At 52.2% G+C, this 21739-nt stretch overlaps 1 protein-coding gene across 1 annotated transcript in view; it reads right to left on the minus strand.

Annotated features, from left to right (window-relative positions):
* Nucleotides 1-1841: 1841 nt before the first annotated feature.
* GAS7 (growth arrest specific 7) overlaps nt 1842-21739 on the minus strand; it is a 215731-nt gene continuing 195833 nt past the window's right edge. Inside the window, exons 8-14 of the mRNA XM_069483245.1 lie at nt 21633-21707; nt 16705-16783; nt 11142-11270; nt 10090-10213; nt 5652-5731; nt 3985-4083; nt 1842-3465 (exon numbers count right to left, since the gene is read on the minus strand). Coding sequence (XP_069339346.1) covers nt 3352-3465; nt 3985-4083; nt 5652-5731; nt 10090-10213; nt 11142-11270; nt 16705-16783; nt 21633-21707 — 700 coding nt within the window. The 3' untranslated portion in view covers nt 1842-3351. The remainder of the gene's footprint in view (nt 3466-3984; nt 4084-5651; nt 5732-10089; nt 10214-11141; nt 11271-16704; nt 16784-21632; nt 21708-21739) is intronic.

A 21739-nucleotide genomic window follows, 5' to 3' on the forward strand; every position in this document is an offset into this window, starting at 1 on the left:
GGTTCGTGAATTAGCACAGTTTCTGTTTGCTCGGCTAGGAAGCCGCCCTGACAGGCAGAGAGGGCCTCGCACTGCAGAGATTCTCCGTGGTCGACAGGGCGTTGAGTGGAGAGGTAGGAAGGAGGCCCAAGGTGGCCCCAATGACAGAACCTCAGGGCCGCTGTCCGCGTGGCTCACATGGCCTGTGCGTTGTGGCACTGATCTAAAGCACTAGAAAAAATAGAAGGTAACAATTGGGTCTTCCTGGAGGTTGTGGCAACCAACTCACTTTGAACACCACCTGTCTTAGAGTTTTTTTTTTTTTTTTAATCAGGCTTTCACAATCTTGTGCATCAGTATCACCTAGGTGGGGGCAGGTAGAAGGGGCTGACTTGTTCCCAGAAACAGAGCAGTGGATGTTCCCCAAAAAGAGCCCAGACTCGCCCACTCCGAATAAACCCAGCCAAATCCTGCCCTAAGCACCAAACTGTAAATACAAACAAAATCACCACCACCACTCGGATAGTGCACTTGCTACTCCAAGATGTTCTCATCTTCATCTTGATTTCACCTGGGGGTGGGGGGGGGGGTGGCCTGTTAACAGGGACGGTGGCCTGGACTCTTGACTCCAGCCTTGCTTGTCATTCACTGTGTCATTTCAGGGCACTCACTGGCTGTCCTTGGGCTTCATTCTTCCTATGTGGCGAGTGAGGAGAGTTATTTAAAATAGATAAAAGAAATTTCTGGAATTGGAGTTGGATATGGGCTGTGCAGGTCTGGGGACTGCATGGCTAAAATCTGTTGCTGTCCACCTTCCATCCACTAAGCAAATGCCTCACGGCAGTTTAAATTATAATTAAAGGATCCCAGCGGGATAAATGTGGAAAGGGTGCAATGTTCTTAACTCTCCAGAGATGTCTGTACCTGCCTGTCTTACACGCAACTACGGTTCCACTACTCAGCACAACGCCTGGCTTGTCCCAAGCATTTGCCGAATAAATGAATGAGTGCATGAGTGAATGGAGGTTAATCAGCAAATAGGCAGTACCTCAGAAAACCTAAATTCCGCAGAGATGACCTGCATGTGAATGCCAAGTACCGACCTGCAAGGCCCCTGGAGAAAAGATGAGTCTACATAAAATGAGACATTGTGGGCTTCTCTGATGACAGGGCTGTATCTTGTCCTAAGATTAGATTTTAGCACACTGCTTGGCCGTAGCTCGATGCTTGATGAGTGAGTAACAGAGGGAAGGAAGAAGAAAAGAAGTATGTGAAGAGGCTCAAGAGGAGGAGGTGAGGGGATGAGAGGGAAAGAACGACTTCAGAAAAGGGACTGCCTCAGACCGGGTCAACTTGGGCCACCAGGGAAGAGGCCGGAGAGCTCGCTCCATCCCAGGGACGAACAGAGGACTCTGGAATCCCCAGACAGGAATGAGAAGACAAAGTTAGCGAGCCACCCTGCGCTCAAGATATCTGTGTTTGTAACAAGGCTATTGGCTTGGCTTTCAATGTTTGAAAATCATCCACGATTTGTTTGCTAACCCACAAAGCAATTACCACTAGCACCAAGCTTCAATAAAAAAACCAAGAAATCATATTCTAAAATCGGTAGCTGGTGTCATGGCCCAAGCCCAGATCCAGGAGCGGCTCCCCAGCCCACGGACAGATCCTGCCAGGTGGCCCCGATGATGGTGAAGGCCTTCGTGTTGGCCTTTTTGGTCGAGATGTTTCAGTAAGAGAAAAGGGACAAAGTTTGGTTTGCTTTAGTATATTAGGCATCTTTCTAATATGAACTATGAGAAAGCAATTCTGACTCAATGAAAGAGGTACCAAAAGATTCGAGATTAGTTAAGTCACCAGTTACTAGCATGTCAGACTGAGAGAAAGACCAGCGAGTTGTGCTTGTAGAATTGTGCCCTCGCAGGAGATGTGTGGGTCAAATCCCAAGTAATCAATAGGAAAGATTAAGAAAGATGGGTCCCAGGGTGTGGGTTCCCAGCTGCCATCTGTCCCGGCCCTCGGGCTGAAGCTCTAGACTGGCGTGGTGAAGAACCTGTCGGCCATGGCACAGAAAGGGGGAAAGTGATGAGCTGGACCCAACGGCAGCACGCAAAGCTTCCCACGTCACGCTTGAACCAGGCTTTTCCAGGAATTGGAAGATGGAGAGAGGGGAAGGAGGTGCTGGCACCAGTGAGGGCTTGGTGCAGGGCTCTGGAACGTGCCAGAGGAGCTGGACAACCTACTGTGGCCACGAGAGAGTCCGCGGTGCCTGTCCAGTGCCCGCCAGTGAGAGAAAGCCTTTCAAGGGACAGCAGTCCCGACCCCACTGTGTACAAGAAGAAGGAAGCCATCTGGGGGACCACAAAGACTCGTCCTGACCCGTCTCCCGTACGGGACTGACCCAGCCCCACGAAGAGCCCGCGGTGGGCAGCCTGGGAGAGCAGGGGCCGGGTGACCTAACGGTGCAGGCCCCAGATGGTGCCCTGTGCCTGGCTGGCCTCGAAGACGAGCTGGTTCATTTCCATCCCAGAAGCCTTGGGATGAGCCAGATGGGGTCCTGATAGCTGAGAATTTTGGAAAGCTGCCCCTAAGGAGACTGGGCAGGGGCGGCAGGGAGGGGTGGGGGGTTTTCCTGCAGAAGCAGCTGAGGGAGGGGTGGGTTGGGACTTCCAGAGACTTTACAGACGAGGCCTGATCTGATAGGAGACGCGCTTCGACGCTCCGACTCGGGGCTAATTTGCCGAATGAGGTAGTTCCATCCCGACCTCTCCAGGCAGGGCTGGTCTGGGAAGACGGAGCCAGGCCTTCCACCCAAGACCCCCGGTGACGAGAAGTGGACGAGAAAGGCCAGGGGTGGGCTCCCAGGATGCAATGGGGCAGACAGGGAGGGCGGCAAAGGATTCTGGGTGCACCAAGAGCTGACCGGTGCCTTCCATCTGTGATTCTGATCCTGACGCCTGGCATGGAGACAGAGGCCTCCCTCCCCTCATCCTCCAAAGCCCTGCAGACACGGGAGCCGGCTGGAGGAAGGGCCTTGGGGCTTCCAGGGACACGGGCATGTGACGGCAACCCCTACAGTCTGTCCTCAGAGCGGCAAGCACAGCACGGGAGTTGGGGGGCTTCGGCCTCAGAGACAGGGCAGGGCTGTGGGTCTGTGTTCTTGGCCTGGGTATGTTGGGGAACCCCCAGCTGGGCCGTCCAGGTCGCCCTTCTGGAATCACCAGCTCTCTCCCCTCGCCTCAGTGGCCCAGGAGAGTGGGCGGGGGGCAGCTCCACTCAGCAGTGGGCCCCACAGCGGGAGCTGCCACTTCCTCTCCATGGGACCCCCAGCCCCTCTTCTGGGCAGGACCCCCCGGGGCCGCGCGGGCCCATCTAGATCTCCATGTCCACGGGGCGGATGTTGCCCGTTTTGTGCTCTCTGACCCACAGCTCCCTGTCTTTGGCTGGGTCCACTTTTCGAAGCAGTTGGTCCACAGGCTCCACTGTCTGCAAGGGACAGAGAAGAGGGTACGTTGTCAGAGGTGGCGGCCGAGCTGGGGATGTCTCCCCTGAGCCAGGCTGCCTTCGCCTTAGTGCTTCTCAGAGCAGCCTCTCTGGAGGGTTCCGGGCCCCGGGGGAGGCCCTGAGGGACAGAACGTGCAGAGGGCTGTGAGAGAGGGCAGGAGGGCCTGAAAGGCTCATGGTCTATGACCTCTTCCTCCAATTGTCCCCACGTTTATCACCAGAGAACAGGACAGAGGGAACTTTAGCTTTAGGTACTTTGACTATTTCTAGAAGTTGTTCTGTTTTGTTCAAGAAATGGAACATGATTTGCATGGATGTCCCAGGGCACTCCTGACAAGCCATCCCAAGAGGCCACCCTCAGGCTGGAGCTGCTGCCCACTGGCCCCCTTCAGGACACATTCAGTGGCCACATTGCAGTGGCTACTTAGGCTGCCATGGCACAGCACCAGTGGCTCTCCCCGGCCCGTGTCACCCAGGGGCCCTGCTGCGTGGGACACTCACGCTTTGGTTGAACATGTCCGTCTCGTGCCGCAGCTGTGTGTACTGGCACAGATGCTGCCGGATCATCTCCACCCGCTCCACCTCCAGCCGCTCCAGCTCCTGCAGAGGAAGGAAGGACCAGAGACTCTGTGCACGTCCCCTCGACTTGGGGATCTTCCCAGCAGCAGATCCCAGACCCGCCCCCACCCCAACCACCACCAAACACAGGCTACTGGCTGTGTCTATACCCAGCCCACCTGACTCTGGGGACCGATGAAGAACTCGCCTGGTATTTGGGGTGAGGCGGTATCTGGGGTGAGGCGGTATCTGGGGTGAGGGGAAGCTGATGACAGCAGCAGTGACTGTTTTGTTTCCCTAAAAGCCTGCTCTGCCAGGCACCTGCTGTGCGCTCTGCCTGGGTTACTTCAGTGTCCTCATTACAATTTGAAAAGACAGGTTCTGCTATTATCCCTAGTCTACAAGCAAGGGAACTAACCCCTAGAGAGGTAATGCCAATTGCCCAAAGCAACATGCAGTTACGGAAAGAGCAGGATTTAAACCGGGGTCCCCTGGGCTCTTACTCATGACTCTGCACCAGTGCGGCCCCAGCCCTGTACCCTGATGGGGTGGAGCAAGAGGATGCATGTGAAGGCTTCCACGCCTCATGCTCTTGGGGCTTTGTCTTTGGGCCTCTGCTAGACAGGCCCCCTCCTCGGCGCACCCCGCACCCCGGTGCTGTGCCGAGGGACGGAGCAGAGGCCCGGCTGGGGCAGGCAGAGAGGGCGGGGAGTGGAGTGGCCACTGTCCCAGGGAAGAGTGGAAGAGTTTGTCCTTTGATGTCTAGATGGTTCCCCGTCTTTGGAATTTAGGGGATCAGGCTATTCTGTGCACAACTAGGTCACTGCCCAGGTGATTAACCGGGAAGCGGGGTAAAGCAGGGGGCTTAATTAGGAGATTAAACCAGGAGGAAAACTAGGTCAGCGTCGCTGGTGGAGGCTTCTAATCTGCTCTGGTGGGCTGAAGCCTGGGCAGGCAGCTGGTGAGTCCTGAGTTGGGTGGGCAGGGGTGGCTTTGGGTAGTAGGATGATGCAAAGGGCAGCTGGCACGACGTCTCCTGTCCCATCCGCCCCAGTGGCCCATGTGGCACAGCCACACATCACTGTCCCACTCAGGCGGGTGCTGACCAACAGGGAGACGCAGCCCCTTTCCAATAACACTCAGGAGAGCACCACGGGCTCTGCCGCCTGGTCAGAGGCCTCGCGCTCCCCTGTGCAGCCCCCCAACCTCACCCATTCACACGCCTTGCAAGGACCTGCAACTCATGTGTGTGTGTGGGGGGGGGAGGGGGGGTCCCTCTTCCTATAGCTCGGCTATTTGTCCTAAAGGGGCCACTGTCCACTCGGTTGTGGGGGGGAGTCCTCGGTTGACCCTGACCTCTCAGGGGACAGCCCAAAAAGGATACAGCCAGACCCAACCCTTGCCCATGTTCGCACAGCTGGGAAGCAGAGAGCAGGGATTTGTGCACACTTAGACCGGCTCAGACGGAGGTCTTGATCCCAACGCTGCAGTGGATCTAATGATCTCTAGGGTCGCCCCACTTCATCACCCCAGGGCCCACCACCACCTGCCAGGGGCTGCCTATGTGCCAGGCCCTGCACCACCATGTCCATGCCTCCCTGATCACTTACCAGCGTGGTGGTCACCATCTCCTCAAACCACTTGGACTGGGCCTGGTTGTAGAGGTCCACACAGCGCATGAGGTCGTCTCCTGGAAAAGGACAACAGTCACCATCACACTCTACGCTGTCTTCCCCACCTGTGCTCCATGGCCAAGCCCTCTTCTCTCCCTGGGGTCCTGGTGGCCACTGGGAAGTTTTGCGGGGTGGTAGGAAGAAAGAGAAAGCAGAGCAAAGGAAGGAGGGGGGCAACCCAGCAAAATGAAGGGCCAGCTTCAGGGTATCCACCTGAACTTGATCCTGGATGCCAAGAATCCAGGATGGGGGTTCTCACTGTGTGTGTAGGGGAGGGGTATCCTAGGATCCCCAATCCTATCATGAGCCCAAGAAATGCTTCCCTCTCTAAAGATGGCAGTTTTATTTTACATTGGTGAGTTCAGATTGGTTGAAAAGTGTCATGAGCAATTTAGTACTAATAAGAATTACAGGAGAGAAATTTGCTAATCATGTCTGTGTGTTTGCACACGTGTACACACAGCAGGACGTCATTCTGAAACACAAAATAATGTGTCTGATGGTTTATGGCTGGTTCATTTGTGCAGCCACAGTCTAAAACACACACTGGAGAGACACACGCCAACTTCAGGGAGTCGCCAGTCCTTAGGAAACAGAGAAAGGGTGGGCGGCTGGGAGTTAGCTCGTTCTGTAGCATCTTATTTCATCAGAGAAAGATCTGAGGCAAGCATAACTATTAGATCTTTAGGCCTAGTGTATTATTTTCTGTTATCATATGTATGTTACGTCCCATTTTGTAATTAGACAGAAAACAAACTGAGATGTAATTGCAAACATTACTAGCACCTTGGAACTACACAAAACACTGTCCATGGACCAGCGGTACTAGCGTCCCCTGGGCCGGCTAGAAGAGCAGAAACCAAGGATGTACCGAGACCTGCTGAATCAGAAACTGCACTTTCCCAAGATGCTCTCGTGCCGCGTATGCACACCGTGGCTGGAGCAGCACGGCTCTGGTGCACGGCTTCGTCTAACTGTCGCTTCCTGATCATCCCTGGGCTCCGGCAGGCAGACCAGGAAGGCACACCCTGGTCTTTGCTCATGAGCCCACCCAGAAGCTAACTGACTTACTCCAGTAAGTCTACAGTAGACTCTAGCAATTCTAGAGTAGATTCTAGTAGTTCTAGAAGTAGAATTAAGCAAGTAGAATCTAGTAACTCAAACAGATTCCAAATTACTCCTGTAACATCATTGTTGCTCCTGTGCATTCTGATAGGACAACGAAAGAAAATGGGGAGAGTTACGTCCACACACCCAAGGCCTAGCTCAGTGTCCCTGCTCCTCTGACCCCGTGCGCCACACTCCAGGGACATGAGGCTGCACCCCACGAGTGCTGAGCCTTGTATAACAGAGTCTGAAACAAAGCATTTGTTCACTTTGCTCTCGGTCCAGGCCAGTGATCCCAGGGGCACTGGACTGCAAGGAAGAACGTGCATACTGCCCTGCAGACGCCTTTCCACCAAGAGCTCCTGCCTGACCGAGGATCAGGTCAGCACGTTGCCCTGTAAACCTACAATGTCAAAGTCCCAGGGCCCTATCTGTCAATCCTGACTTTGAGAACATGCTTCAGGGACTTCCACAGCATCAGGAAACAGAGTAGGCCAAGAGGGTGTGCCTTCTCTCTGTGGCAGCCCAAGCGTTTGAAACTGGACCCTTCTGAACAGGACTGGTTAAGCACATGGATTCTGGGACCAGAACGTATGAGTTGCCATCCTAGCACCACTACTTATTAGCTGTGTGATCTTGGACAAGTCAATTAACGTGCCTGTGCCTCAGTTTCTCCATATATAAAATGGGAATAATAATTGCGCCTTCACAGAGTTGCTGTAAAGAATAAACATGCTGCTATATGTAGTGCTTAGAACGGGGATTGCTGCAGAGAACAAAATATTAACATGTGCTACGGTGACAATGACAACGATGATGCACTGAAGTAAAACCTCCGAGGATCCAGATGCCCTGCCTTCCAGTAGCGTTGAAAAGATGAGGAAGAGGGAAGAAAGGGAACAGGAAGAAAGAACAGCTGCATTTTCTGAGCAACAGGATGTCCAGCAAAACGGTGACAAGCAGCGTCTTTGGAATAAGAGACTGGATTCTGGTGTTGCCACCATGGGCCTTGGGAGAGTGTCTCGTCCTCTCTGCCACCAGTTTTTTCACTGGTAAAAGGTGCAAAAATACCTCCCTATGGAGAAGACTGTGCAGATCAAGAGAATTCTCTAAATCATGTAGCCTGGTGCCCGGCACACTTGAAGTGCCCAGAAAAGGTGGCCAAACTAGAGGCATAAGAGACCATATCATATGATAACAATGCAATAAGACGAGAAAAAAAATAGCAAGAGTAGAAAACAGCAGTAACAAAGTCCTTGCTCATAAAAACATGAAGATTTTCTTTGAAGTCACTCTTGGCTCAAAGATGAAATCAAACCCAAATAGCAAAATATCTTGAAAATAGCAGAAATGCAAACACTACAAATAAGAACCTGTGGAGCATGGTTCGAGCACCAGTATAAGGAAAAATAAGTGTATGGTGGGTTAAATACTTCATTGTTTAAAAAACAAAAACAGAAATAAACACCTGAAACCAAAAACAGTAAGAAAAAAAAAAAAACCCAGGTTATTTAAAAAAAAAAAAAATCTTAGAAAGGGGACGGGTTAAGGATCACTTGAGCTCAGGAGTTCGAGACCAGCCTCTGCAAGAGCGAGATCCCATCTCTACTAAAAATAGAAAAATTAGCTGGGTGAAGTGGTGAGCACCTGTAGTCCCAGCTACTCGGGAGGCTGAGGCAGGAGGATCTCTTGAGCCCAGGAGTTTGAGGTTGCTGTGAGCTATCATGATGCCACGGCACTCTAGCCCGGGAGACACAGTAAGACTCTATCTCAAAAAAACAAAACAAAACAAAACAAAACAAAAAAAACAAAAAAATAGGGGCGGGGATGAATCTTTCTAAAGACAGTCCCAAGACCTAGACTCCAAAAGGGAAAAGAACACTGAATGGAAAAATAGCCAAAGGGTTGCTCTCCCTAATATATAAACAGTCTATGGTCAGTCACTCAACAAGCAAATGGAGAGAGGATATGAGTTAATCAGTTGACAGAAAAAAGTAAAAAATGATTTATATTTTTGAAATGCTCAACCCTGCTCATGGAGAACTGCAAACTAAAAACAAAATATTATTTTTGACCAGATACCAATGACTTCAGGTATTGGTAACATGCAAAGCTGACAAGCATTTCGGGAACAGGCATTCATAGACACTGTTGGTGGGCACTGTCTCTGGGAAGCAATGTGGAAATATCCATCAGAATGAATAAAACTCTGACCCAGCATCTATGCTCCCTCTATGAGCAGACCTGGTCTTACGCACACACGGAGGTACAGGTCTGCTAACACAGCATCGCTGGCCTGGCCAACACTCTGAAACAATCTTAAAGTCCTAAAAATCAATTAAGAGAATGACGAAATAAATTTGGGTACAATCGCACAACTGGACATCAGTCTACCATTAAAAAGTTTCATGTGCATAAATGATTGGGTAAATGGATTTATAGGTAATGAAATAGAAGCTGTTTCTAAGATACATTCATTAAAAAGTTCAGAAGATAGAGGATATGATCTACTTTATATAAATGTAAATATAAATATTATTTAAAAATTAGAACTAGGAAGTGATGGTGATTATTTCTGGTGAATAACATTTTGCATTTTTGTGTGCCCATTAAAATATTTTTCCATGTACCAATATTGTTTCTGTCACATAACTTGTTTTTAAATAAGTTAATAAATTCAACAAATTTAAATATGCCTCTTCCTTCTGTAGGTAATAATTATGTTTTCTACTTACGGATTCAGTGATTTATTATTCCAGAGGCAATACACATGTGTTACAGACACATGTCCTTGCCTGTAGGAAAACTTCGCTGCTTCTAGAAATAGCTACCGAGTGTTTCACTGGTTCTTCCTGTCTTCTCCCTCTCCTGTGCATTAGCTAATTCTCACCACGAGGTGGAAGCAGAAACCACCTCACTGGGGGAATCTCTCAGTTAGACTGAAATCCTTTCTCTAAATTAAATGTCGGCCTCTGTCCTGGGGCAAAAGCTGGGGTGGGGTGTGCACCTCTGTGGGCTCTGAGCAGAGATAGCGCCCTGGGCTCTCAGCGCACGGAGGAATTGTCCACCTCCTGGTCAGAGATCCAGGGTTTGGGCAAAAAATAAAAAAGCCATCGCTGGGGAGAGAATGAGGAGTCCAGCCCCCATCATGGCCTGAAAACAGCCTGGCCTACTCCCACCCCCCCACCCCCAAGGTTATGCTTTTGAGACCCCCAGGTGGAGAGGAGAGAAGGTGGTGCTAAGCCAGGGCGGCGGGCGCCACACTCACCAGCCTGCGTGGACTTCCTCCGCGCCTTCTTGATGTCCTCCTCCGTCTTGTTGCTCAGCTTGATCTCCAGCTGCTGGGTCTTCATCTCCAGGTCCCTCTGCCGCTCCGTGAGGGCTTTTCGGGCCTGGGGTCCAACGACACGGCAGGGAGACGCTGTTCATAAAGGTCAGAGCCCAGGGGCCTCTCGGGCCACGCAGCCGGGCCTCCCTTTTCTCCGTGTGAGTCCTTTATTTTCCCTGTTTGTGTGGATCATGTCACAGTGGCTCTGAGGGGCCAGGCCTCCAGAGCGGTGCTGCCCAGCTAGTGAGTGACAATGCAGGGCTGCAAGCCGGGTCTTCTGTCTCTTCAGTGACATCTGGACTCGGCCTAAGTCTGCCTCTCAGACCGTGTTTGCGCTGGAGCTTGTACATGGCCTGGGGACCCCGGCAGTCCTAGAGTCTCAGCCTCTCAGGGTTGGATGTGACCACAGGGGTCACCTGTGTCACCTCCCGGCGGTGCTTAACAGGTTGGCAGCACAAGCTGCCCTGTTCCAGAGCAGGTCTCGACTCTGGCCTCCCGCCCCCTCCCGTGCCTGCCTTTCCTCCCGGCCACCTCCCGCAGCTCCGCAGCCCTTCGGAGGGTGCCAGCCGTGGCACCGGCCCCCTTCCCTCGAGGGCTGGCCATCAGCAGCCGCCTCAAGGCATGGCCACCGTGGCCCTGCCCAGTCTCTGAGCAGGAAGGGGAACCCCTGGGCGTCTGGGAGCGGGGTGATTTCGAAAGGAGAGGATCCGCCAGGTGCGGCCACAACACAGGGGCCACATGAAGACCAGCAGCACATCCAGGCTCGGTGCCCACGATGTGCCTGGTGTTCTGTGCCCATGCTGTCCCCCATGGTGGCCACAGACCCTCCTGGCTCCACTGGCCCTCCGGGTGGCCACCTGAACACCTCAGGGAAGCGGCTCCCACCTGCGCTCAGGCGAGGGCGTGAGGCTCGGCCTCCCCGCATTACCCCACCGTGGGGACAGAGGCCCCCTCCCTGCCAGCAGCCCCCGCGTGCCTGCCAGGCCTCTCACCTTCTCCACCGCGGCGTAGCGGCTGGCAAGCTGCTTGCGGAGGTCGGCAATGTGGTGGTCACACTTTTTCATGTCTTTCTTGAAGTTCTCACGAAAGTTCATCAGGGGCTTCTCTACCTCGCTGTGGAGCTGTCGAGGACAGTGGAGCAGCACACTCAGGACCCCGGGCACCCGCTGCGGGCCCGTGGGGGGTCGGGGGCGCCCACTCCCCCTGGCGCGTGGGGATGGGTCTGGGGCAGGGGCCGGCGCCGGGAGCCTCTGACTCCCCCGGCAGCGAACTCCTTCCGCCTCTCAGCTCCCACAGCTACCACTTCTTTTAGTTTTATTTAAAAAGATTCTTATCGTCTCTATTTATGGTGTACAACACGCTGTGATATGTCTACACTGTGCAATGGCTAAATCAAGCCAATTCATTTATCTGTGGCCTCACATTCTTGCAGGGCTTTGCTTGTGTGTCTCTCCCTTCACTTTCCAAACCAGGAGCTTTCTAGGGCTAGAAACCTTGTCACCCACCTGTGTCCCCAAGGACTTAGCACAGTGACTGCTGGAGACAGCTCCACAAATAACTGTCACATGGATGCCATTCGAGGAAGCGATCTCATGTGCATTCCATTCACCGTGTGCCAGGTGCGTAGAATGCAGAGGTGACCCGGACAAGGTCCAAACCTCAAGGAGCTCACAGTGGAAACTCGTCAAGGCCTGTGGGAAACTCACAGGGACACCTCTTCTGAGCTGCACCCACGGGGAGTCTCCCAGCTTCCTGGGCTGGGGGGGGGGGGACAGGTGCACTTCCTGGCCACCGTGTTCCAGGGCCAGAGAAAGAGACTTATGCTTTGAGGGGAGCTGGGTGACATCGGGTTTGTAAGCTTTTTTCTTCTCTTTTATTCCTTTCCTCTTTCCCACCCCACCTCTATTTTTTTAAAAACTTTTTCTTAAAACTTTTTTTTTTTTTGGTTGTGAGCATGAGATTTCTTTTATAAGAAAACAGATTAACGTGGACCTGCTCTGGCCAAAGCCAGGTGGGCAGCCTAGCACCTGTCTCCCCCCGACTCAGCCCGGGCCACCTCACCTTTGGCCTATGGCCCCCCCCCCCCCAACTTAGCCTCCACCTGTCCCAGAGGGGCCTCTGGGGAGACAGCTCAACTTGCATGGACAGACGACATCCCAACTCTAGGATTCTGTGACTTCTCTCCTCGCTCTTCTCACCAGGGTTTTGCTACATTGTCCTTTTCCTAGCAGACCCCCCAGGCTGTAGGTGTCCCTGTGCTAAGCAACCGACACACACAGGACTGTGGGCTCCAAGCGGGCGGGGGCCCGATCTGGCTTGACCACCGCTGCCCAGTGTCTGCCCAGAGCTGGTGTAGCGTGGGTGCCCCTTCTCTATTAGAGAAAATGACAAACTCTTCAGTGTCCAGTTCCCTGGGTGACAAGAGGACAGCTTTGTTGTTGGATGACTAACAGAGAACTGGCCGTCCAAACGCCCCTCTCCTCCTGGTATTAGTTGTAAATGTGTCTTATTATTTTTTTGAGCCCCTAGAACTTTCCTTGTGTAGGAAAACATCCCCATCTGGTGGCAGTTTGTAAGACGCTGCAGAAAACTCAAGAGCTCATGAGAATAAACAAACCCTCGCTCATGTTTGTAGATTAGGCATTTGCTGCCCAGTGGAAGTGGACTTGGCTGCCGGGAACCTGCTGTTGGTTGGAGGCTCTGAGAGCTAACTCAGCCTGCTGAGTAGGTAACCTTGAAGTCTCTTTCTAAGGCCCTGGAAAGCGAGTGACTGTCAGACTTAAATGTGCCCAGGAGGAAGCTGGAGGAGTTTTTCAACATTAAGGTTTCCTGGGCCCCAGCTTCAGGCTCTGTGGTCTGGAGAAGGGGCCATGAAGCTGCCAATACACCCCAAGGCTTTCCCCAAATTCACATGACACTCTGCAAACACAATGCTGCCAGCTGTCAGAAGTGACTCAAGGCCAAAGATGAAGATCCTTGGATCCACAGATAATTAAGCACTTTTTAAAGACATAATTATTTTCTTAAAAAAAAAAGTTAGCTTGGTAGCTTTTAATACTCACTCTTAACTTTATAGCATCTTTGTTTAATTGGGAGTCAGAAGTCCCTCCTGAAAGTGTGTCCTCGAGGACTCTTGGGGTGGCCTGTCCTGTCCCCGATGGCCAGGCCATTGGTGACACTCGGTTTGCCTTTCCAAAACTCCCTGCCTGCTTTTGTTTTCATCTCACACATCAGCAGAGAATAAGAGGCATTCCAAGTTGGAAGGAATTTCAGAGTGTCTAGTCCAGTGTTTTTTACATGGTGGGTGGCCAAGAGTTGTGAAATCAATTTAATGGGTCAGGACCAACTTTTTGGTGAGAACAGACCAGATGTGAATAGAAAATATCAGAGTATGTTTTAGGCAGGAGGATAAATACTGTTTCATGAAACACTGGTTTTGGCTACATATGTGGGTGCATGTCTTTATGCGGACATGGGAGTGCACACATGTAGGTGTGTTCTGAGTGCTCACGTGAAACATACCTCTGCAGGTCACCTTCACATACGTTTAAAGTCACTGATCTAGTCTGAACTCCTCCTTTCACACAGGAAGAAATGGAACCCCAGGGTCCCTAAGTGACTGACTTGCCCAAGGTCACAGAGCTTGTTAGCGATAAAACTCATGTCTCCTAACCACCCCCCACCCCCGGTCCCCTAAAATCTCCTGACTGAATGCACAGTCCCCACTGCATGATTCGATTTTCTCCCAACAGACGGAATTTTGCTATTCTCCCTTCTTCAGCTGGAGCCAGGTACAACTTCCTTTGTAAATCGCAATCCTGTTTCTTTAGCAACCTGTTGCTATGAGCAATGGCTTGAGCTGGGAGACTAAAAAAGCCAGAAAAATTGCTGTAACAAAATTGCATTTCTTAAAGAGCTTTCATGGCAGACACAGAACATTCGGAGCAGAATTTCAATAAGCCTTTTGGAGCAGACATTACAATGGGCTTTGAGCATATGGAGCCATATTGCAGCCCCTTTCTCTGAAGGAATCTCCATAAAACTGCTGGGCTGCTACTGCGACTGCCTAAGTCCATCAGCACTGACCGACTGGGGGCTGCTTTGCATGACCATTCACAAGCCTCCCATCAGCTGCATGGTGAAGTCCGTCCTGTGTCATGAACACTGGCTTAACATGCTCTGGGCATCTGGTGGCTCGGGACCAGCCTGCACCACCCTGTTGGCATCCCCTGGGAGGGCATCGGGCAGAGTGCTCCCCGAGCACAGGGCTCTGTGTTTTAGATGCCACTGGTCTGCCCAAGAGAGGGTGTTGTTGGAAGAAAATGTCTGGGGGCCAATGCCTGGCTGACCATGGCCTGTGACTTCACCTCTCTGCCCCTTCTCACTGTGAAATGGACATTCTGCCTAGCCTGGTAGTTGACAAGTAAGCTGAGAGATGAGCTATGCCTTGCACAGAACCATCCAGAGCACTTATGTCACCACCTGTGTTGCCACCTGTTGAGTCTCCAAACAATCGAGAATCAGGGGCCCTGCTGATGGGGAGTAAATGCCACCGGGATTCCCGGGGATCCAGCAGGCGACCGACCTTTCAGAGTTGGCAGCCCTGGCTCCCGGGCCCGCCCCATAACAGCGGCTGCCTGCCCGTGCATCTCGCCACTCAATGGAGGTTTCTGCCATGGCAGAGAATGGGGCTGTAGGGGGCAGGAGAAGGGAGACCTTGGGGGTGACGCTACTCGTGATCTTAAAATAACTTGCTGCTTTGTATGCAGCACAGGAAAGAGATCAATTCATGGAGTTCCCTTCCCTGCCAGGGCTTGAAGTAGCAATTTTCTTGTGAAGTGCTTGGTGGAATGAGGTTAGTGTGCCTTCGTTAGCCGGGAATTGTCATCCACACCTGGTGTGGGGCACAGACATCCTTTAGACACGGCGGGTGGTAAGAGCATTGTCCCCTCCTCCCGCCCAGCTCCTCATAAGGCCTCTCAGGCCTCAGTCATTGAGTCATTCACTCTGCCTTTCTGTGTGCAGAGTGCTGTCGTGGGCTGAGGACTTGGGTACAATGTCACTCCTGTCCTCCAAGAGTAAATGTCATACAGGACCCCAAAGCAGGGAATTGCAATGGCGGTGGGAACAGCACTGGAAAAGACAGAGGACCAGCGAGTGCTGAATGCATAGGCCCCAGAAAGGAGCAACCAGCTTTGGCGGATGCTCCCCACAAATAATAATGGACAATTGAAGCACTTTTCCTGCTGCGGGTGACTGGTCATGGTGGGAGGTCAGAGGGAAGAGAGGATGGGCCAGGGTCACAGGGATGGGGCCACTGTCAAGGGTCTCCCTTCCTTTAATAGGCAAGCATGCTAATGGTAGCCCTGCTAGTCATACACACTTTAGTGTGAATTATTTCGCCAAAACATGTAGTCTATTTTTTACCTAAAAAGTAGCTGAGAGTCAGAGAGGAAACTTGGAGATATGAGCCAGGGAGTGGGGAGGAGGGGTTCATGTGGAAACATGGAGAAATCCTGAGAGAAAGTAGACCTGAAAGACTGGGGGTGGGGAGGAGACAGCCACAGGGCTCCCCTCATTCACTAGGTCAGAAAGTGTTTATTAAGCATCTGCTATGTGTCAGGCACCATCCTGAGCACTGAGGGTAGAGTGAACATCCCTGTCCTCAAGCAGGTCCTGGTGCTAGTGCTGGAGAACCAAGTGACAGAAGGGTCACTTACTCATTGTTCTGAAATTTCACAACAACAAATAAAACAAAACCAAAACACTTTGTCTCTGGCATGATCTAACATTTCTGGACACTGAGAAGAGACAGAGTGTGCCAATCCACTGCTTTCCAGTCCAGGCAAAGAGAGGGCAGGTTTTCATCGCTCAGGGGTTCACCTGAGAAACTGGGGGGTGTCCACTCTCACTACACGAAGGTGTGCTGGGACCACTCCCAAGGGCTCCCAGGAGGTGACTGTTACATTTTTACGAATTTTTTGCACTGGTTGTTAAACAGCCATTATTAAAAACTAAATTAGGCTGGGGATAGTGATGCGTGCCTGTAGTCCCAGCCACTTGGGAGGCTGAGGCAGGAGGATTGCTTGAGCCTAGGAATTTGAGGCTGCGGTGAGCTATGATCACACCACTGCACTCCAGCCTGGATGACAGAACAAGACCCTGTCTCCTAAAAAAAAACAAACAAAAACTAAAAAACAAACCCAAGCTAAATTATATAAACTTAAAACTAAATAAATTATATTAAAAATAAAGAAATAAAGGTGATAGCACTTTCCTAACTACATTTTACTATTCTCCATGCTCTGGGCGAACACTGATGGTTATTTACACCGCTGTATCTGTCATCACGAGAACACTTCCTCACGATGTGCTACTGTATATCTCCTTGCACATAGCATAGTCTCCTTGCTATATTCGGTGACGTCATGTTGGCAGCTTGAAATTTACACCAGGGAAAGCGGCAGACGTCATAAACCAGAGAGACTGCTGTTAACCATTTCTCAGCACCCCACTGTGCAAGCCCGAGCCAGGGAGGCCGCAGGGAGGCGTTACCTTGGCGGAGAACTTGAGGTGAACTTCCGCCTCGTCTGCAAGGCTCTTCTTCACCTGGGCCCACGCTTCTCCCAGGGAGCTGCAACACGAAGGAGACAGTGAGACTTGGGGAACCCCAGAGAGAGCTGCGCCAACCGCTGGTCAGGAGCCACAGCCCTTCCCGAGGCGGGACGGTGGGACTCAACCCGCTGTCTTGGGGACGTCTATAACACCCGAGACTTTGGACTTGAATGAGGCGGAGGCCAGGCACAAAATAAACATGAGCATCACGCTTCAACCCACAGGGCTTGGCTCACCAAAGCCAAGGTGAGCTACCCTTTCCTCTGGAGTTAAGAGAACAGACTGTAGCGGACAGCCGAGTGACTGGGGAAATTTCCAGGAACCCAGAGGCTCACAAGGACCAGGGGAAGTTCAGGAAGCAGGTGGGGTGTGGTTCTAAAGCCTCAGCTGCTGTGAGGGCCTTGACACCTGGCAGATCACTGTCCCCAGAGCTTTCGAATCACCCCACCCTGGTTTGCTGAAGACAGGTGCAAAATGTCTGCTGGTAAATGAAGGAAGGAAAACAGATTCCTTTCTAAGGAGAAGCCATTTTCAAACAGAAGGTGCTACACAGCCCTGCTTATAGGCAAAACCTCAGCTGCTTGACTTCCACGAGAGGTGAAGCTGGGCCATGTGGGTCTAGAAACCTCCTAGGTACAGCCACACGGCAAACAAGGCTGCCGTCACCAGCCTCAGGGGCGTGTACCCCCCCAGTACTGACTCTCTCGCTCTGAGCCCTAACGCTGCCTGCAGCTTACTAGAGATTGGCTGAGTCCTCTGAGCGAAATCATTTCTCCACTCCAAGGAGATGCTTCCCTAGGACTTTCAAGTGCAGGTCCCGTGCCGCACTCTCCGTGACTTGGAACTCCCTAACCTCCCTCGCTCTCCAAGTGACAGCCCTGCTTCCCTGCTCACCTCCTCTTCAGCCCAGCCGGCAAATCCAGGCTGCACGTGCAACGCACTTAATGTCATCAGAAAGCCACTTCCTCCCGAGAATTCATTAAACTCGAGTGGCAAAAGCTGATTAAAAGACAGCGTGCTGCCAGGCTTCTGGTTTCACGCAGAGCAGCCAGTGGCTAAGAATCACCCAGCGGAACAGAACAGATTCCTCTGATCACAGTCCAGGCTGTCTGGTGGCGGTGCTGGCTCAGGCCGAGGCCGCTGTTTACGGGAAATGACTGGCTGATTTCATCTAGGGCTCCGGTGGCAAAGAAAGGTCCCTTTGGGGGATCCTGCCTGGGGAGCCCACCAGAGAGGAGCGAGAGTGAGAAACGGGCGATCCAACCTGCTAACACTTGTCTTCACCTGGAAGACCTGAGCTCCAGGAAGCTGTGCTGGGACAGCCAACACCCTCAGGGTGGCCTAGGCCCCACCTGATTCAACAGGTGGGTAGGCATGAGGTCCGGGGGTGGTGGGTGGCAGGAGCGATTGCGGCAGTTACAAAGATCAGTCGCACAGACAAGGGTGATTGACCTGCAGCAAAGGCGTCAAGGTATTTCAATGGGACAAACCGATGGTCCTTTTAACAAATGGTGCAGAGACAACTATATACCCATGTCGGGGGAGGAATCTTGACCCTTTCCTGTGCCATATACACAAATCATCTCAAGATGGAACCCACCTCTAAAGTGAAAGCCAACACTACACAAAGCTTACGGAAGCCGCCCTGGGAGCAGCGGGAACCTGATTAAAGGGACATGATAGAGTTCTGCCCCTGCAGCTGAGTGACACACAGCAACTCTCAGAAGGCACAAACAAGAGCCACAGAAGCCAAAAGGCCCCAGGTGGTGCCCAGAGTTGTGTAGTCACACGTGTCCTCCTGCAGAGCTGGAAGTCCACTGTCAGCAGAGCACGTGGTGAGTCACCGGCCCAGGGACAGCCGGGGTGGCCTGAGAATGTCATCTCAGGCTACAGGGAGGAAAGGAAGAGGCATGGTTTCCACCCAAGACAATGTCCTCAGCCCCCCTTCCTGGCGGGACATTCCCAGGTGGGAGGACACCACTCCAAACACTCAGTGGGGCCCTCTGAGCCAACACCCCCCCATGCTCACCTCCCCTCACCCCGATACTCCAGGCGCCTCGCAGCTGCTTCACAATTTATAATACAGCCATTTAAAAATTCTCTCATTTGAAGAGAAATTTTTTTCATCCGGTAAGAGGTTAATTAAAAAACTCACAAAATCTGAGATAGATTTCTGTTCCAACATAGATTTTGAGGCACTCCACATCAAAATGCATGTTATTGTTACAACCACCAACCAGGAAAGACCAAAATACCATTTCCTCTCCACATAGGAGAGAAAAACTGAAGGTAGGATAAATAAGCTAATTCTGTTTATTCGCCAAGGTGCACGCATCTCGGGAAGTCTAGCTTGGACACAGCACTTGAGTGGCAAAAGCAGCTCGATCTCCCTTATCGGCATCTTCTTAGACTGCTCCAAATTCCCAGGCTCCAGCTTTGCACTTTGGAAGCTTTCAAAGTGGACCTGGTTAAACGTCCAAAGCTGTGTGTAAATGCAAAATAGCGCGGCTGCACATATTGTATGGGGGGCGGGGGGCGCCCATGTGCTCACGCCCCGGTGCCTGCTGGCTGGATTGTGCATGTGGTTGCTGTGTGCAAGGGCAATGGGGTGTGTGTACACATCTAGGTGGCGTTGGCATGTGTACGTGAGCTCGTGTTGTGTTTATCCCCGTGTTTATACATATGTGTGCACAGCACGGTGGTGCAGGCCTGACTCGTGGAGCTGGACTGCTCGGGTTAGGAGCATATGCTGTGCGTGTTGGCAGGACACAGTGTCCTTGGCAGCAGCCCAGGCCAAGGAGGTGGAAGCCGGAAGACTCTGTGCGGCACAGTGGTTGCAGAGCACCAGGATGCTTAGGCAAGCCCCTTCCCAGGCAGCAAGGGCCACCCCCCAGATGCTCCCTTCCTGCCCCCATCTCGGGCCCAGTGCCCAGAGCTGAAGGGGGCAAGGAACCAGCTAACCTGCTTTGCATCCGTGGAGAGACGATGGCCTTGTGGGCCGCCCTGCAGTCTCTGGCTGGCAGGATGGGCGAAAACCATCCAAAGGCGGCTGCTTGGCTGCACGGTCAGCCCATGTGGAGGGCTTAATCAAAGCCACATTTAGTTGGCAAAAATCTCTGTCCCCTGAAGGATTTCAAGCCATGAAGGCAGATTTGGACTTGTTTCCCATCACAGCTCTATGACAACCACAGCCATCCCCCGACAGAACGTCTTCCTTCCTTGGGGTTCACTTCCCCTTGTGGGAGGAATTCAAACAGAGACTTGTGCCGGAGGGAGGTTGGAAGAGAAAGAGGAGTCCTGGGGACCCTTTCGACTCTGACCTCCTGAAAGTCTTCATTATTTTAAAAATTGAGATCAGATTCATGTAACATAAAATTAACCATTTAAAAGCGAACAATCCTTTGAAATGAACGCATTTAGTACATTCACAATGTTGTGCAACCACCACCTTTATCTAGTTCCAAAACCTTCTCATCTCCCTGTTATGGACTAAAGGTTTACCGTCCTGCTGAAATTCGTATGTTGAAGCCCTAACCCCCAGTGTGGCTGTATTTGGGGGTGGGGCCTTTAAGGAAATAATTAAGATTAAATGAGGTCATAAAGATGAGGTTCTGATCTGATAGAATTAGAGTCCTTATGAAGATAAACATCAGAGCACTCCTCTCTCTCTCTCTCTCTCTGAGCACAGGCCAGGGCAAGGCCACGGGAGCACACAGCGAGCAGGGGCCTGTCTGCAACCCAGTGGCAGGGTCCTCACCAGACACTGGGGCTCTCAGCCTTCAGAACTAGGAGAGAATAAATTTCGGTTGTTGAAGCCACCCAGTCTGTGGTGTTTTGTTGTAGCGGCCTGAGAAGACAAATACACACCCCAAAACGAAACCTGGTGCCTGTTAAGCAGTCACCCCCTGTTCTCCCAGCCCCCGGCAGCCAACAGTCTGCTTTCTGTCTCTATGCATTTGCCTGTTCTGGACATTTCACAGAAACGGGATCATACACTACGTGACCTCTTGTGCTTGTCTTCTTTCCTCAGCGTGTTTGTTTCTGAGGTCCATCCACACAGTAGCACGTACTGGCATCCTATCCCTTTTTATGGCTGAATGGCAGTCATGGGAGATCCATTCATCCCTGGATGACATTTTTTATTTTTCCACCTTGGGCCGTTGTGAATAGTGCTGCTCTGTATATGTGTATGCACGAATGTGTCTGAGTCCCTGTCTTCAATTATTTTGGGTATAAACCTAGGAATGAAATTGCTGGGTAATACGGTAATTCTATGATTAGCTTTTTGGGGAGCTGCCAGACTCTTTTCCACAGGGGCTGCACCGTTTTACATTCCCACCGAGGGCACACAAGGCTGACACTGTTCCACCCACTAGGGATCCTTCTGTGGACGGAGGGTTGGGCTGAGCCTTCCCCAGCCTGGGTCCCCTCTGCCGAGGTCTGGACGGTCGCAGCTGGAGTGGGGAGGGGAGCCTGGGCCTCAGCCCACAGCAGAAGGATCTAAACAAAGGGGCCCGATACAAAATCCTCTCATACGCAGTTTCCTCCCAGCCTGCCCTCAGAGAAAGGGGAGCTGGGGTGGGGACCTCGAGGCTGCTGCCCGGCCACCAGAGAACAGGCCAGCGGGGGTTCTGACCTACCCCGGCACCTGGCAGGAGGCCCTTGGTCACTAGAGGGAAGACAGTGTAGAAGTGTCCTTCTTGGGCACGGACGCCCACGCCTCGAGTCACGGTGCCCACCTTCTGCCAGGCCTGTGGAGACCTCCCACCCAGGGCGGGCCCACCCCAGCGATCAGCAGCCGGTGAAAAGGGCTCCCCCATTCAGCGTCCCCACGCGCTCCCCACTCCCATCCTCTCCTCCCAACTCACCCTTCCTCCTGCGCGGCCAAGGAGTTCTGAGAGAGCTTAGCTAAGTTCTTCGCGTAGTCTTCTTCAATCTTTATCCTGCAAAGGGAGAAAACCCAACATGTCAGCTC

This window comes from Eulemur rufifrons, chromosome 9, assembly GCF_041146395.1.
Source record: "Eulemur rufifrons isolate Redbay chromosome 9, OSU_ERuf_1, whole genome shotgun sequence".
Taxonomy (NCBI): domain Eukaryota; kingdom Metazoa; phylum Chordata; class Mammalia; order Primates; family Lemuridae; genus Eulemur; species Eulemur rufifrons.